This window comes from Colobus angolensis, unplaced genomic scaffold (assembly GCF_000951035.1).
Source record: "Colobus angolensis palliatus isolate OR3802 unplaced genomic scaffold, Cang.pa_1.0 Scaffold129, whole genome shotgun sequence".
Classification (NCBI taxonomy): domain Eukaryota; kingdom Metazoa; phylum Chordata; class Mammalia; order Primates; family Cercopithecidae; genus Colobus; species Colobus angolensis.
In genome coordinates, this window is record NW_012114141.1 from 8889468 (window position 1) to 8903519 (window position 14052).

A 14052-nucleotide genomic window follows, 5' to 3' on the forward strand; every position below is an offset into this window, starting at 1 on the left:
TAAAAATACAAAAATTAGCCGGGCATGATGGCAGGCACCTGTTATCCCAGTTACTCAGGAGGCTGAGACAGGAGAATTGCTTGAACCCAGGAGGCGGAGGCTGCAGTGAGCCGAGATCGCACCACTGCACTCCAGCCTGAGCAACAAAGAGTTAAACTGTCTCAAAAAAATTACTCCATCATTTTATTTAATAATTTTTAATAAAAGATTTTCTTGTTTAATAAATATATGTATTTTAAAATATGGTTTATATTTTATATCATCCTATTTAAGGTCTTCATTTGTAGAAGTTTTTGTACTTCATATTATAACAGATCATTTATAAGTTAAAAATACACAAATTACACACAAAAACAGAAGAGAAATTTATTGATGCTCGAATAATATATGTGGCTACAACTGCCTTTTGCAGTATAGACTTAGTAAGGTTTGTTTCCATTTGAACATGTTTGAAGTTGTGTTTTCTCATAGTGCATGCTACATTATGCTGTAAAGTCTTTGAGGTCAAGAACCATCTTTTTTATTATTCATATATTCCTAGCACTATGCACAACTGGAACTCCATATATACGCTTTTTGAAAAATGAAAATCTATTGAATTGAAGATACTGAAGGCATTCTGGATAAGCAAATAAAAATATATTGTTGGTCTTATGTAACAACAACACATTCCTAGTGACAGGAGTTGTAAAATTACAGCACTTAATCTAGAAGTCTTTGAATTAGATTAGTTTTATATCACTCTTGTACATTTCAATGGTTACCAGTAGGTCAGTGAAGTCTTACTATTTAGATGCTAAGACCATAATGAAATGGTTGCTATTTACAATGTGGCAAAATGGCCTGAAAGAAATAGAGTTTGCTGAGCTTGCAAACCTAAACTTCTGAAGGGATAAGAGCATCAAAAAACATAACAACCTGTCTTCAGCAAATTTCTCAGTCGCTACAATGCTGCTTTGATAACACACTTCCTCTAAAGATGTAATTGTATACATACAATGTACAGTATTAATGGTATACAGTTGATAATGTTACCATTAATAAAAGAGGTGCCACAAAAACAGTTTTAACTAGTATTTATAGTTCAATGGCTTTGGTGTGCATTTCCAAGACAGGATGACACAACTTGTTACCACTATTTCATGCCAGTTGATTTATGTAAAAAGAAAGCACATACTGAGATCAAGTCAAGGTTCAGCATCATATAATAAAGTTTAATTCTCTCTTTTAAAGTTTATTTTTATTGGTACAAGTGGATTTTATAAACTTGAAATATTTTTTTGAATGATAAAGAATATATATTACAGGTAGATAGCTAGATGATGGAAAGATAAAGCTATGGATTTGATATATGAACATAGATATACAAGTGTATAAGTGTGTTCATGCAGCATACAATGTGCTATTAAGTGGTTAACGTATAGCATCATATGTTATAACATTTGACATTACAGTGGCCACATGGGCTGTATATTTTTAAAGTTAGTTTACAGGTAAATAAATCTCATCAATTTAAATGGATTATCCGAAGGCACACAGTAAGTGGCATAGCCATGATACAGTCTCAGCTCTTGGCCTGTTCTCACATATAATACACCACATTTTTTCTATATATCTACTTATTGCCATATTTTGTCTTTCTTACTGTGGTAAAAACACATAACTTGATAGCCACCCTCTTACCTTTTTAGGTATACAGTATGGTATTCTTAACTATAAGCACTATGTTACACAGCTGATCTGTAGAACTTTTGCATCTTGTGTGACTGAAAGTGTATACCTATTGAACAGCAACTTCCCATTTCTGCCTCCGCTTAGGACCTGGTAACTGCCATTTTACTTTTTACTGTGATGAGTTTGACCACTTTAGATAACTTGTGTAAGTAGAATCATGCCGTATTTGTCCTTTTGTGACTGGTTTATTTCACTTAGCATAATGTTTTCAAGGTCCATCTATGATGTCACATATTACAATATTTCCTGCTTTTGAATGGCCAAATGATACTTCATTGTATGGGTATACCAGATTTTCTTTACCTATTTTTCTCTCCATGAATGTTTAGGTTGTTTGCACTTTTCGGCTATTGTGAATAATGCTATTATACAATCAACAGGAGTAAGCAAGTATCTCTTCAAGATCCCGATTTCATTTTTTTTTTTGTATAAATACCCAGAATTAGAATTGTTAAATCATATGGTAGGTCTATTTTTAACTATTTTGGTGAAACCTCTATACTGTTTTTGATAGAAGATGCACCATTATACATTCTCACCAACAGTGCATAACGGTTTCATTTTTTCCATATTCTTGCTATCACTTGTTCTTTTTTCCTTTTTTCTTTTTTTTTTATATAATGGCCATCCTAACAAGTGTAAACAATATTTCATTGTGGTTATGATTTGCATTTTTCTGATGTTTAATGATGTTGAGCATCTTTTAACATACTTACTGGCAATTTGTATATCTTCTTTGGAAAAATGTTTAATCAAATCCTTTGCCCCTTTCTTAATCAGGTTATTTGTTTTGTATTTCTGTTACTGAGTTGTAGGAATTTCTTAAATTTTTTAGATATTAACTACTTATCAAATACATGATTTGCAAATATTTTCTCTGTTAATTACTTTATTTGATGTGCAAAAGCTTTTTAGTTAGATGTATTCCCACTTGATCATATATATGTGGGCTCTCTATTCCTTTCCACTGATTCATGTGTCTCTTTTTAAAAATGGCACCATGCTGTTTTGATTACTGTAGCTTTGTAATATGTTTCAAAATCAGGAAATGCCAGGTCTCTAGCTTTGTTCTTTTTCAATATTTTTAATGGCTATTTGTGTTTTTTTATGATTCTTCAGAAATTTTACAATTTTGATTTTCTATTTCTGTAAAAGATGTCATTGAGATTTTAATGGAGATGGCATTGAATCTGCTTTGGGAAGTGTGGATATTTTAACAATATTAAGTATTTCAATTCATGAACATGAGATGCATTTCCATTTCTTTGTTCTTTAATTTCTTTTAGCAAAGCTAGTTTTCAACAAGGCTTTGTATTCTTAGTTAAGTTTATTCATAAGTATTTTATTATTTACTTTTTTTTTTATTTTGATGTCATTTAAAATGGGATTATTTTCTTAATTTCCTTTTAGGGTTGTTCATTGTTCAGTGTATAGAAACACAACTGATTTTTGTATGTTAATTTTATGCCTGGCAACTTTACTAAATTTACTTATTAGTTCTAACAGTTTTCTTTAGTGTAAAGTATGTACAGTTTTCTACATATTAGACCATGTCATCTAGAAACAGAGATAATTTTACTTTCTCCTTTCCTATTTGGATGTCTTTTTATTCTTTTTTTTTTTAACCCAATTTCTTTGGTAAGAACTTCCAGTATTTATTTTCATGGTTGCAAAATCTTCCACTCTTTTCCTCATTCCCGTAAATGTAAATTAGATCATAGCCTCCATCAGTTCTTCCTTCATTATATTTCTGGAACCCATTTCCTTTGGGTCTCACTTTAGTCACTCTTTTCTCCTCATATCTTGAATATTAATCTGTGTTGCTGCTTCGGTTTAAACCTTCTAAAGTTACTAAATGTAGCATCTCTAAATACCACTTCAAGCTTCTCATTTACCTGCTAATTCCCCAAGTCCTTCAAAACCTCAGTCTACAGTCTTCTTTTCAAAATATATCTGATACTCCAGTGCAAAATGGTCTTAGTGCTGCCATTTGAGTCTCATCTTTCCTTTGCTCAGGTTTTCTCACGTATGCAATACACTCACTTCTCCCTCAACCAGCTCAAACCCAGGCCAGACTTTGACATCAAACTCTGGGGCCACTCCAAGTAGTGGCAGCAATGTCATTGCCACCATTGTTGTCATCTTCATTGTGATCATCATCATTCCAGCTCTATTTGTAAGCTCTTTTGGAAGCACTACTCAAAGAGTAGATCTGACAGACCCCGGCAGGTCAGCCAATGGTTTCCTCCATCCCCAGGATAATATAAGAACTAAAATTGAAACTAGGCATTTAGAAACCTTAATATCAATTTAGGATTGCTGTGACATTCATATGCGGAGATTTAAAAGCATCAGTTCTCGGTTCTCAATGGATTAGAAATTTAAAATCCAGAAAGAAAAATGAGTTACTTCATCATAGATGGTTTGAGAAGTACTGCTTTACAATCTCCCAAAGTATTTTCACACATAATATAATATTCAGTTTAAGATGTGATATCAGGAATAGATACTGTTTGCATCTTGTAAGTGTAAAGCAAGCAAACAAACAAACAAAAACCCTGAGGGCTAGAAAATATTTGGAATTTTTCAAAACACATATCTTGTAAGTGGTAGTACTTTTTATTCCAAATCTGGTGTTTTTTTATTCTCTCTGTCCTATTGCTTATCTACCAGGGGTGCCTCAGAGTGACTGTCTTCATTCAGCCTGGTAAAAATGGGATGGATATAATTATTTTGGGATGATTTTGGGATCACTAGAGAGCCACTGGCTGCCTGTGAGTTTTATCTACTAATACAACTTAATCTAGTATTTGTATTCAAGAAAATGAAAAACCATATATATATATATTCTTTTGACTAAGAATGACTCTAAAGGCTGACTTACTTTCTCATGTTTTCATTTAACCCATCAATCAATGGACATTTATTACATTTATTGAGCACCTACTATATCTCATGCCTTGTGCTCAGTGCTGGTAAATATGAAGAACAGAATAGCTTTTCCATAATGATTTCATGGATAGAAAATAGTATAGGGGTTAGAACAAGTTTCCTTGCATTTTATGATTTATCATTTAAAGTTATCCAAAACTCAATTTGCCTGTTTTGTAGTACAAAAGCTTTGAAAGAATTCCATCTAATGTGAAAATAAAATTCTGTACAGCTTCACCCTGCTGCAAGCTACTAAGCATTAGCTTCTGTCTAAATGTTCTTTCTTTCTCTAATTGCTTTCTTTAGGATCACTAATCTTCCAAAGAATCATTGTTTACATTATGCGTTTGCCCATTAAGCCGAGAAGCACTTCTTTCCACACTTTTCCCATTCCAAGGAAGGATTAAGAGCAACTGTTAACACAATTGAAGCTCAGTTTAATTTCTATGATCCATTTGCTTTTGCAGTAAAACACCATGACTGTGAACTCCCAGAGCGTTGTAACTACCATGGGATCAGGTTTATTTGCCTGCCCTAAGTGACCTGTACAGGAAAAAGGCAAAACTTACCATGTGGAACACCAAAACACTAAGACTCAGTAAACAAGGTCATTTCAGATGCTCTTTCTGTTTGTATAGGAATGGGCATTTTCATAACTACCCTGCTCTGGCTCTCTATGAAACTGAGCATCAACCCGGCAAGCACTGTACCCAAACATCGATTACAGCCTGCAGTAGGGCCTCAAAAGCACAGTGGCCTGGAATTTTGATTCACTAAGGAAATCAATTCAAGAGCAGCTGCCCTCAATACGTGACCCATTCTCTGAGACTGTGATTCTAGGGAGCACGCACATTCCCAGAAACGTGTTAGATTAGAAGGATGACAGCAGTGTCACACAGACTTTGGTAGTTATTTAAAGTTAATTAATTTAACCTGACCTTTCCATATAAATATAAGGCACAATAGGCGACTAGCGATAATTGATTCTGGAGAGCCTCCGAAATGGGTCAAGGAAAACACGGCTGTGCTGTATAGCAGTTCTTGTTTGCTCTGGATTATAAACTATTTTTAGTACTTAGTTAATAAAGCTAATTTTCTTAAGGGGCCTGCAGTGAAATGCATGAGCTGCTGTGTCAGATGCTGATAGAATTGGGATTTGTAATGGATGAACCTAAGAAAATTAACTCCTCTAAAGCGGTCTTACTTTTAGAGCTGAGGCATCAGCATACCTGCTTGCAGAGATATCTAATCAAAGTAATCAGAACCTATTTTATGGTTTTCCACAATAAGTTTATTTGGGAAGTTACAGATGGACTTCTGTAATATGTCTGTTATCTCTATTTTATGTGTTGATATACTATTAATTTTAATCACAACAGCAATGAAGATTTCATGATAAAATGATAAACAACATATATTAAGTGCTACTTATAAGTACCTTAAATATATTCTTCCATTTTGAGATGCTGATCTTTTCCCATTTTGACATCTTTGAAATTGATGGCGTGTCGTAACAGTGCATCTTCGAATTGATGACATCTTAGGTTCAGTAAAATATAGTAACTGATGCAATCCTCTAGGCAACTTCCTGAAGGAGATAGTATTACTCCATCTTACACACGAGGAAACTAAGGTATAGAGGGATCTTAAGTAACTTATCCAGGTGATGTATTTCATAAAAAGTAGAGTTCGGATTTGAATGCAAGCAGTCTGACTGTGAATTCAAATTCTTAATTACCATGAGATATTGTCTCATGAACTCATTTAAATACAACTCAAGTGCCATGTGACCAAGTCTGTTTCATAAAGAACTCCCTACTATCAGTTTCATGAGGGCTCCAGCAGTATGAAGGCACTAATATGTGTAAAAAGAAAAATTAGTATTGTTTTGTGTATGTTTACAGAAAAGTGTATCATACTTTGAAAATCTATTTTGTGTTTTCACTCAATAATATCTGCATGAAGTCCTTTTTATTTTTCAACTTTTAACAGTTGCATAGTATTCCACTACATGACTGCACATGTAAGCAATTTTCATGTTTCCATGTTTACATGGTTATAAACAGCACTGTAATGAAACATATTTAAATGCTCTCATTTAAACGAGTGATTCTCTAGGTAGATTCCATGAAGTGGAATTTCTGAATCATGGATGTGCTTCTATTTTCTATTGAGAAGATTTAAATATTTTAGCTGTAACACGACATGCCTGTCATATAGCATTTTGTTACTAAGATTAGCAAGTTATTTTCAACTATATATCACAGCAGTTATTTATCAAGCATATTTGAAGTGCTTTTTTGCATTTATGTGGGAAAGTCTTTATAAAACAATTTTTATTTAGGTTCATACAAACCCTAAAGCTATATTATAAAAAGAGACATGTACATTTGGAGAGCAGGAGGGTAGGACAGAACTTGTTGCCCACAGTAGTTCTCTTGTGATACACTATCAGAAAAAAATATGTGCCTTTGATATTTTTCGTCATTTGAATAGCTCTCAAGTTTGTAAAACACATCAAGATAGAAATACTTTGCTTGTCTCGAATGACATTAACAAGGAATCAAATGATATGAAGATTTACCTCTTGCTGAATTTTTAAAAATCATGAATGGAAAAAAGAATCCTGTGTTTGTCATGTTCTTTAAGTACAATGAGTTTAGTCCTCTTGACTCCAAAGTGTTTGTTTTCATAAATTAATTCCGCCAAACTAGTGTCTAAGTGACAGACTGTCTGCTCTGGAGAGTACACACGGGATCTGTTTATTGCCATCTCTGGGATTAGCGTGCTGGCTCTCAGCTACTTTTGCAGATGCTTCTTGTCTTTGTTCTTAATATAGTTGTTTAGCATTAAGAACAGTTATGTCATCAAAACACCTAATATGAATAGCAGGAATGTACTCTTGAAATGGTGTAGGCTTTTGTGTATTAGCTGATCTGCTGTAAACTTCCTTCTTCAAAGGCAGGAACCTATTAAGATGAATTTATTACCATAGGTACCAAGTCCTCACACATCCTAAATACAGTGCTTGTCTCACCGCTGTTGTAATATACCACAGCACTTCAATTAAAAAATAGTCACAGAGGTCAGGAATAACTAAACATAATATAAATAGCTGTCTCTGAGCCACTAGGCACTTCACTTAAAAGGGCACCAGAGAGTCCTCATTTGGAGAGTTACATAAAAACTTCAGCTTTGGAGGATGCAAGACTATATAACACTTCAGTTGGTTTTATAATGTCATTCCTTTAATCTTACAAAGAATAGGGGAAGAGCGTGGACAGTCATACATTTTTAATGGTTTCATCTTTCAAGGAAAAGAATGTGCAAGTGGGGGAACAAACTCTTCTTTCATGTAATCTTGAACTGTTAAATCAGTCCACCAAATTAGATTTTGGCCATGATTTGGCTCTCCCTGGCATCAATAAAGCTAATAAATGTAATTATTTTTTAAACATGTAAAAATACTATAGGTATAGAAATAGCGTGCAAAGTAAGCCAAATTTGAAAGTAAGTGTATTTCAAATGACATTATGGTTTCCTCCCGTGGCCTTTTTTAAAGGTTCCAGAAGCATAAAATGACTATAAAAGAATGATTTTGTTACAAAAATAGTGATCTAGATCAGTAAGATCAGCCTCACTTATGAGCACTGAGTTAGAAACAGTTATAACTCATTTTACTGCACCTTGCTTTATTGTACTTCACAGACACTGCGTTTGAAGGTTTGTGGCAATGCTGTGTCAAGCTTCTATTGGCACCATTTTTCCAACAGCACATGCTCACTTTGTGTTTCTGTCACATTTTGGTAATTCTTGCAATATTCAAATTCTTTCACTATATCTGTCATGTTGATATGTGATCAATGATCCTTAATGTTACCATTGTAATGGTTTTGGGGCACCATAAACTGTGCCTATAAGAGATGGCAAACTTCATTGATAAATGTTGTGTCTGACCTTTCTATCCACCAGTCGACCCCTGTCTCTCTCCCTGTCCTTCAGCCTCCCTATCCCCTGAGACACAATAATGTTGAAATTAATTTAATTAATAACCCTACATTGGCCTCTAGGTGTTCAAATGAAAAGAAGATTTGCACATTTCTCACGTTAAATCAAAAGCTAGAAATGACTAAGCTTAATGAAGAAGGTATGTCAAAAGCTGCTATAGACTGAAAGTAGGTCTCTCCTGCCAAACAGTTAGCAATGCTGTGAATGCAAAGGAAAAGTTCTTGAAAGAAATGGAAAATGCTACTTCAGTGAACACATGAATTATAAGAAAGCCAAACAGCCTTATTGCTGATATGGAGAAAGTTTTGGTGGTCTGGATAGAAGATTAAACAAGCCACACCATTTCCTTAAAGCCAAAGCCTAACCCAGGGCAAAGCCCTAACTTTGTTCCATTCTATAAAGGCTGAGAGAGGTGAGGAAGCTGTGGAAGTAAAGTCTGAAGCTAACATGGGTTGGTTAATGAAGTTTAAGGAAAGAAGCCATGTTCATAACATAGAAGTACAAGGTGAAGCTGCAAGTGGTGACGTAGAAGCTGCAGCAAGTGATCCAGAAGACTTAGCTAAGATCATTGATGAAGGAAGCTATGGTACACAACAGATTCTCAGTGTAGACAAAACAGCCTTACATTGGAAGAAGATATCATTTAGGACCTTCATAGGTCTAGGGAAAGTTAGTGGCTGGCATCAAATTTTCAAAGGACAGGCTGACTCTGTTGGGAGGAGCTAATCCCACTGGTGACTTTAGGTTGAGGCCAGTGCTTATTGACCATTCCAAACATCCTAGGCCCTTAAGAATGATGCTTAATCTACGCTGCCTGTGCTCTACAAATGCAACAACAAAGCCTGGATGACAGCACATCTGTTTACATCTTGATTTACTGATTATTTTAAGTCCACTGTTGAAAACTACTTCTCAGAGAAAAAGATTCCTTTTAAAATATTACTGTCCATTGACAACATATCTGGCCACCCAAGAGCTTTAATGGAGATGTACAGGAGATTAATGTTGTTTTAATGCCTGCTAACATAAGATGCATTCTGCAACCTATGAATCAAGGAGTAATTTCCACTTTCTAGTACTATATTTAAGAAAAACACTTCATAAGATTATAGTTGCCATTCTAGTGACTCCTCTGATGGCAATGTAAATTGAAAACCTTCTGGAAAAGATTCATCATCCTAGATGCCATTAAGCACATTCACAAATCATGGGAGCAGGTAAAAATATCAACAGGAACAGGAATTTGGAAAAAGTTGATTCCAACCCTCATGGATGACTGAGTGCTTCAAGATTGCAGCAGAGGAAGTAACTGCATATGTGATGGAAATAGTAAGAGAACTAGAATTAGAAGTGGAGCCTAAAGATGTTACCGAGTTGTTGCAATCTCAAAATAAAACTTGAACGAATGAGGAATTGTTCTGGGTGAGCAAAGAGTGGTTTCTTGAGATTGAATCAACTCCTGGTGAAGATGCTTTGAACATTGTTGAAATGATATCAAAGGATTAGAATGTTACATAAACTTAGTTAATAAATCAGTGGCAGAGTTTCAGAGGACTGACTGCAATTTTGAAAGAAATTCTACTGTGAGTAAAATGCTATCAAACAGCCTTGCGTGCTACAGAGAAATCTTTTGTGAAGAGAAAATGCAGCAAACATCTTTGTCTTTATTTTCAAAAGTTGCCACAGCCACCTCAGGCTTCAGCAACCACCATACTGTTCAGCCAGCAGGCATCGACATCAAGGCAAGACCTTCCACCAATGAAAAGATTATGACTAAGTGGTGATTCAGATGATTGTAAGCATTTTTTAGCAATAAAATATTTTTAAATTGAGATATGTACATTGTTTTATACATGATGCTATTGCAAACTTAATAGACTACAGTAGAGTATAAACATAACTTTTATATGCACTAGAAAACAAAAAATGTGTGTGACTCTCTTTATTGTGATACTCGTTTTATTGTGGTTGTTCGGAACTTGAACTTGCAATTACTTTGAGTCATGCCTATACAGAAGGTTGGGAAACATCCCAGAACTTGTAAATCAAAATTTGCATTTTAACAAGATCCCCTGATTCTCAGACATTGTAGTTTGAGAAGCAACGCTCCTGATTCTCAAACATGATAGTCTGAGAAACAGCTAGTAATAATTTAGCTTTCAATTTTCATTAGACCATGTACATGAGCAGTTGCAACACAGTTTTGATTAGCTAATTACGTAGATTTTTTTAATGAAGAGCATAGCTACTTGAGCACTTGCCCAGTTTCTCCACTTTTCTTCAGAAATTGTACTTACATTCTTTAGATGAAGGTAAAAAGCAATTAGGATGATTATGCTAATAGTAATTGCATTTAGAATATTTACTCTGGAGAATAGTGTATAATTTGACTCGTCACTATTGAACAAACCCTCATTAAAAGATTATTCTGAGAAAATATTGATGCTTATTTGAAGGTGACCAATTTATGCTTTGTCTCCTATCACTTTAAGAAGTGTCCTAAGAAAACAACACATATCATCTTATGGGTTAGTTTGTATGTAGATAAGACTATTATCTGTTTTGTCCAAAGTTACGACAATGTCTTGGTAGCTTGCCTTCTCACCAAGAGCTCAATTTTTTTTATTATGTTATTATTTGATCTGTAAGAATTTGTGCCTAGGAAAAATTCAAATTGTTTTATAAGCTTCAAGACATATATTAATATCTTTTAAAATAATTTCTTTATCTTTCAACATAAACCAACAAATTTTTTTCCCCTCAAAAAATAAAAATAAAACTAAATGATTTTTCTAACCGACAAATGTCTCAGCAAATTGACTACATCAGTTACATATTCTGGACCTTCATTTTTCACATCTATAAAATAAGATTTTGGCTGATCATGAGGGTTTATGATATATATTCTGATATAAACATTTATTATCATGTGAATCTACCATTCGTTCTTGGTCATGCTGTTTCAAGAAGTGAATAAACACATACAATTTGACAGCGTTTCCCAAGATTCCTAAAGCTTGGAATGACATAGGTTTACATAAATTTGCCGGAAATGATGAGAAATGTGTTTTGTTGAGGCACAATGCTGTCTGCACAGTAAATAAGGCATATTCATTACAGAAAGGAAAGTCATTTCATTTTTGTTACATTCCATCAGATTGTCGCACATATAAGGCTAGAACTTATGTATGTGGAAAATGGGATTATTTAGGCAATGCACACTATCATCATGGAAGTTCTTTCAGCAGCTAATGTAGGCTGAACTACATATTAGAACAATTGGTCTGAGATTGAGACATGCTACCACATCTCATCCATTTCACTATCTTCAGCAGGAAACCGTATCTACTAAGTCAAATTTCTTGTCTTTCAAAAGGAATTGGTTTGTGCACCATTTTGTGATATCCTTAGTGTATGTTATTAGAGGGTTGCTAAGGCTTTTAGAGATGATATGTAACATAAAACACACAGTACAAATGTAGATGGTTTGCAAGGAGAAGGGAGACATAGGATAAGGCATATCTGATTGGTTGTTACCATATTGCAAAAAATAATCAGGATCACTAAGTTTGGAATCTGAAATTTATTTTTCCATAGAAACGATATTGTAAATGATAATTATATTCTCCAGTCAATTGAGAAATTCATTTTCAACCCAGAATGTTATTAAACTGAAATTATCAGGCATTTAGCACAGAGTGTGCCTTGCAAACAGCAGACAACTCTGAAAGTAGCCTTACCTAAGTAAATCACCATCCCTTCATGGGAACTGTTATCTGAGTGTTTCTCCTAATGTCTATCTGACATCTAAGTTTCTATCCAATATTTATCCCTTAGAACAGTTGTGTGGCCTCAACTCTGCTATTAAGTTGGTTCTTGACCTTGGCTAGTGGTGTATTAGGGCCAGTTTGTAAGGGCTCAAAAGAGATAATTTTTAAATGTTCAGAAATTTTATAAGCCAAGTTTTCAACACAGCCAACATTAAAAAATTAATTACATATGCTTACAATTATACTAAAAACACAGGCAATAAATGGCCAGAACTCAGCAGTTCTTATTTTACTACATTTTACTATCATATGTTCTCTAAAGTTTATTTACGTGTATTTCATCTGTACAGTGGAAATACTATACAATGGTGTGCTCATGCCTAGCTCTTTCCAACTCCAGGTCCAGTGACATTATGTCGGGAGCTTGAAATTGACCATATGGGAATATTTACATAGTGAACATCAGCAAACACTTTAAATAAAGGTTGATTAATTTGCTTGTTGATTTATACACAAGGATCATGAAAGTATGGCCCTCAATGCAAAATTTATCTGTAATTTTTTTGTAAATAAAGTTTTTCAGGGAGAATATCGTGATGCTCACTTATTTTCATTTCAGCTATGGCTACTTTTGAGTGACAATGGCAGAATTCAGTAGATATAACTCAGCGACTATATGGTCCATGTATCCTAAAACAGTTACTATCTGGGTATTTAGATAAAAACTTACCAACCTCTTCTCTAAAGAAAGTGGTGGAAAAAATGTTAATAATTTACATAAAAGCATATCATATATGCATGTGTTACATTGAGAATAGCAGAAAAACCAAATGAAAATTTCTTCCAATATTCTAAAATTATCCAATTCAGTAATGTTAAATGAAGTTCCAAAATTCATTTTTATTCTTTCATTCTTCCTTTACTTGCTAACATAAACTATCAACTAATATTTGTATTGAACTATACTTATTCACAATAAATTCTTTGCTGAGTCAAATAATAATCAAATACTTATCTATACCCTAATATTGTGCCATAATTGTTAGCAACAAAATTTGATGAAATAAATAGTGGATTTCACAAGTTTATATAGATTTTATGATAATATTTTTACTGGGAAAAGAGCAAATTGAGATATAACTCCATTTGTCAAATCATGCTTAAATTGCAATCACAGAGAGCTATGCATACATAAACCAAGAAATAATTATGTGAGAATCAATTGGTTATAAGAAATTTGCAAAGAAGAGTTTTATATTTTTTATTGTTATTTTAAGTTGTTACACAGATTTTATACCAGTGAAAATTATAATAAATTTATATATATATATATATATATAGTATTAGGGTTTTCCATAGAAATAGAACAGGGTGTGTGTGTGTGTGTGTGTGTGTGTGCGCGCGCGTATGTATGTGTGTGTGTGTGTGTAGAAAGAGACACAGATTTATTTAAAGAAATCGGCTCACACAATTGTGAAGGCTCTATGAGTCTGAAATCTGCAGGAGTTACAGTTATAGTTCAAAATAATTCCTCCTAGCTCAGGGGAGGTCAGTCTTTTGTCTATTAAGGTCATCAGTTAATTGGATAAGGTCCACTCATATATGGAGA

The 14052-nt window shown here is 33.9% G+C and overlaps 1 protein-coding gene across 1 annotated transcript in view; it reads right to left on the reverse strand.

Moving 5' to 3' along the window:
- Positions 1 to 5938: 5938 nt before the first annotated feature.
- The window catches only part of LOC105505814, a 496421-nt gene continuing 488307 nt past the window's right edge, over positions 5939 to 14052 (reverse strand). Inside the window, exon 4 of the mRNA XM_011933776.1 lies at positions 5939 to 6253. Within this exon, the coding sequence (XP_011789166.1) occupies positions 6105 to 6253 (149 nt within the window). The 3' untranslated portion in view covers positions 5939 to 6104. The remainder of the gene's footprint in view (positions 6254 to 14052) is intronic.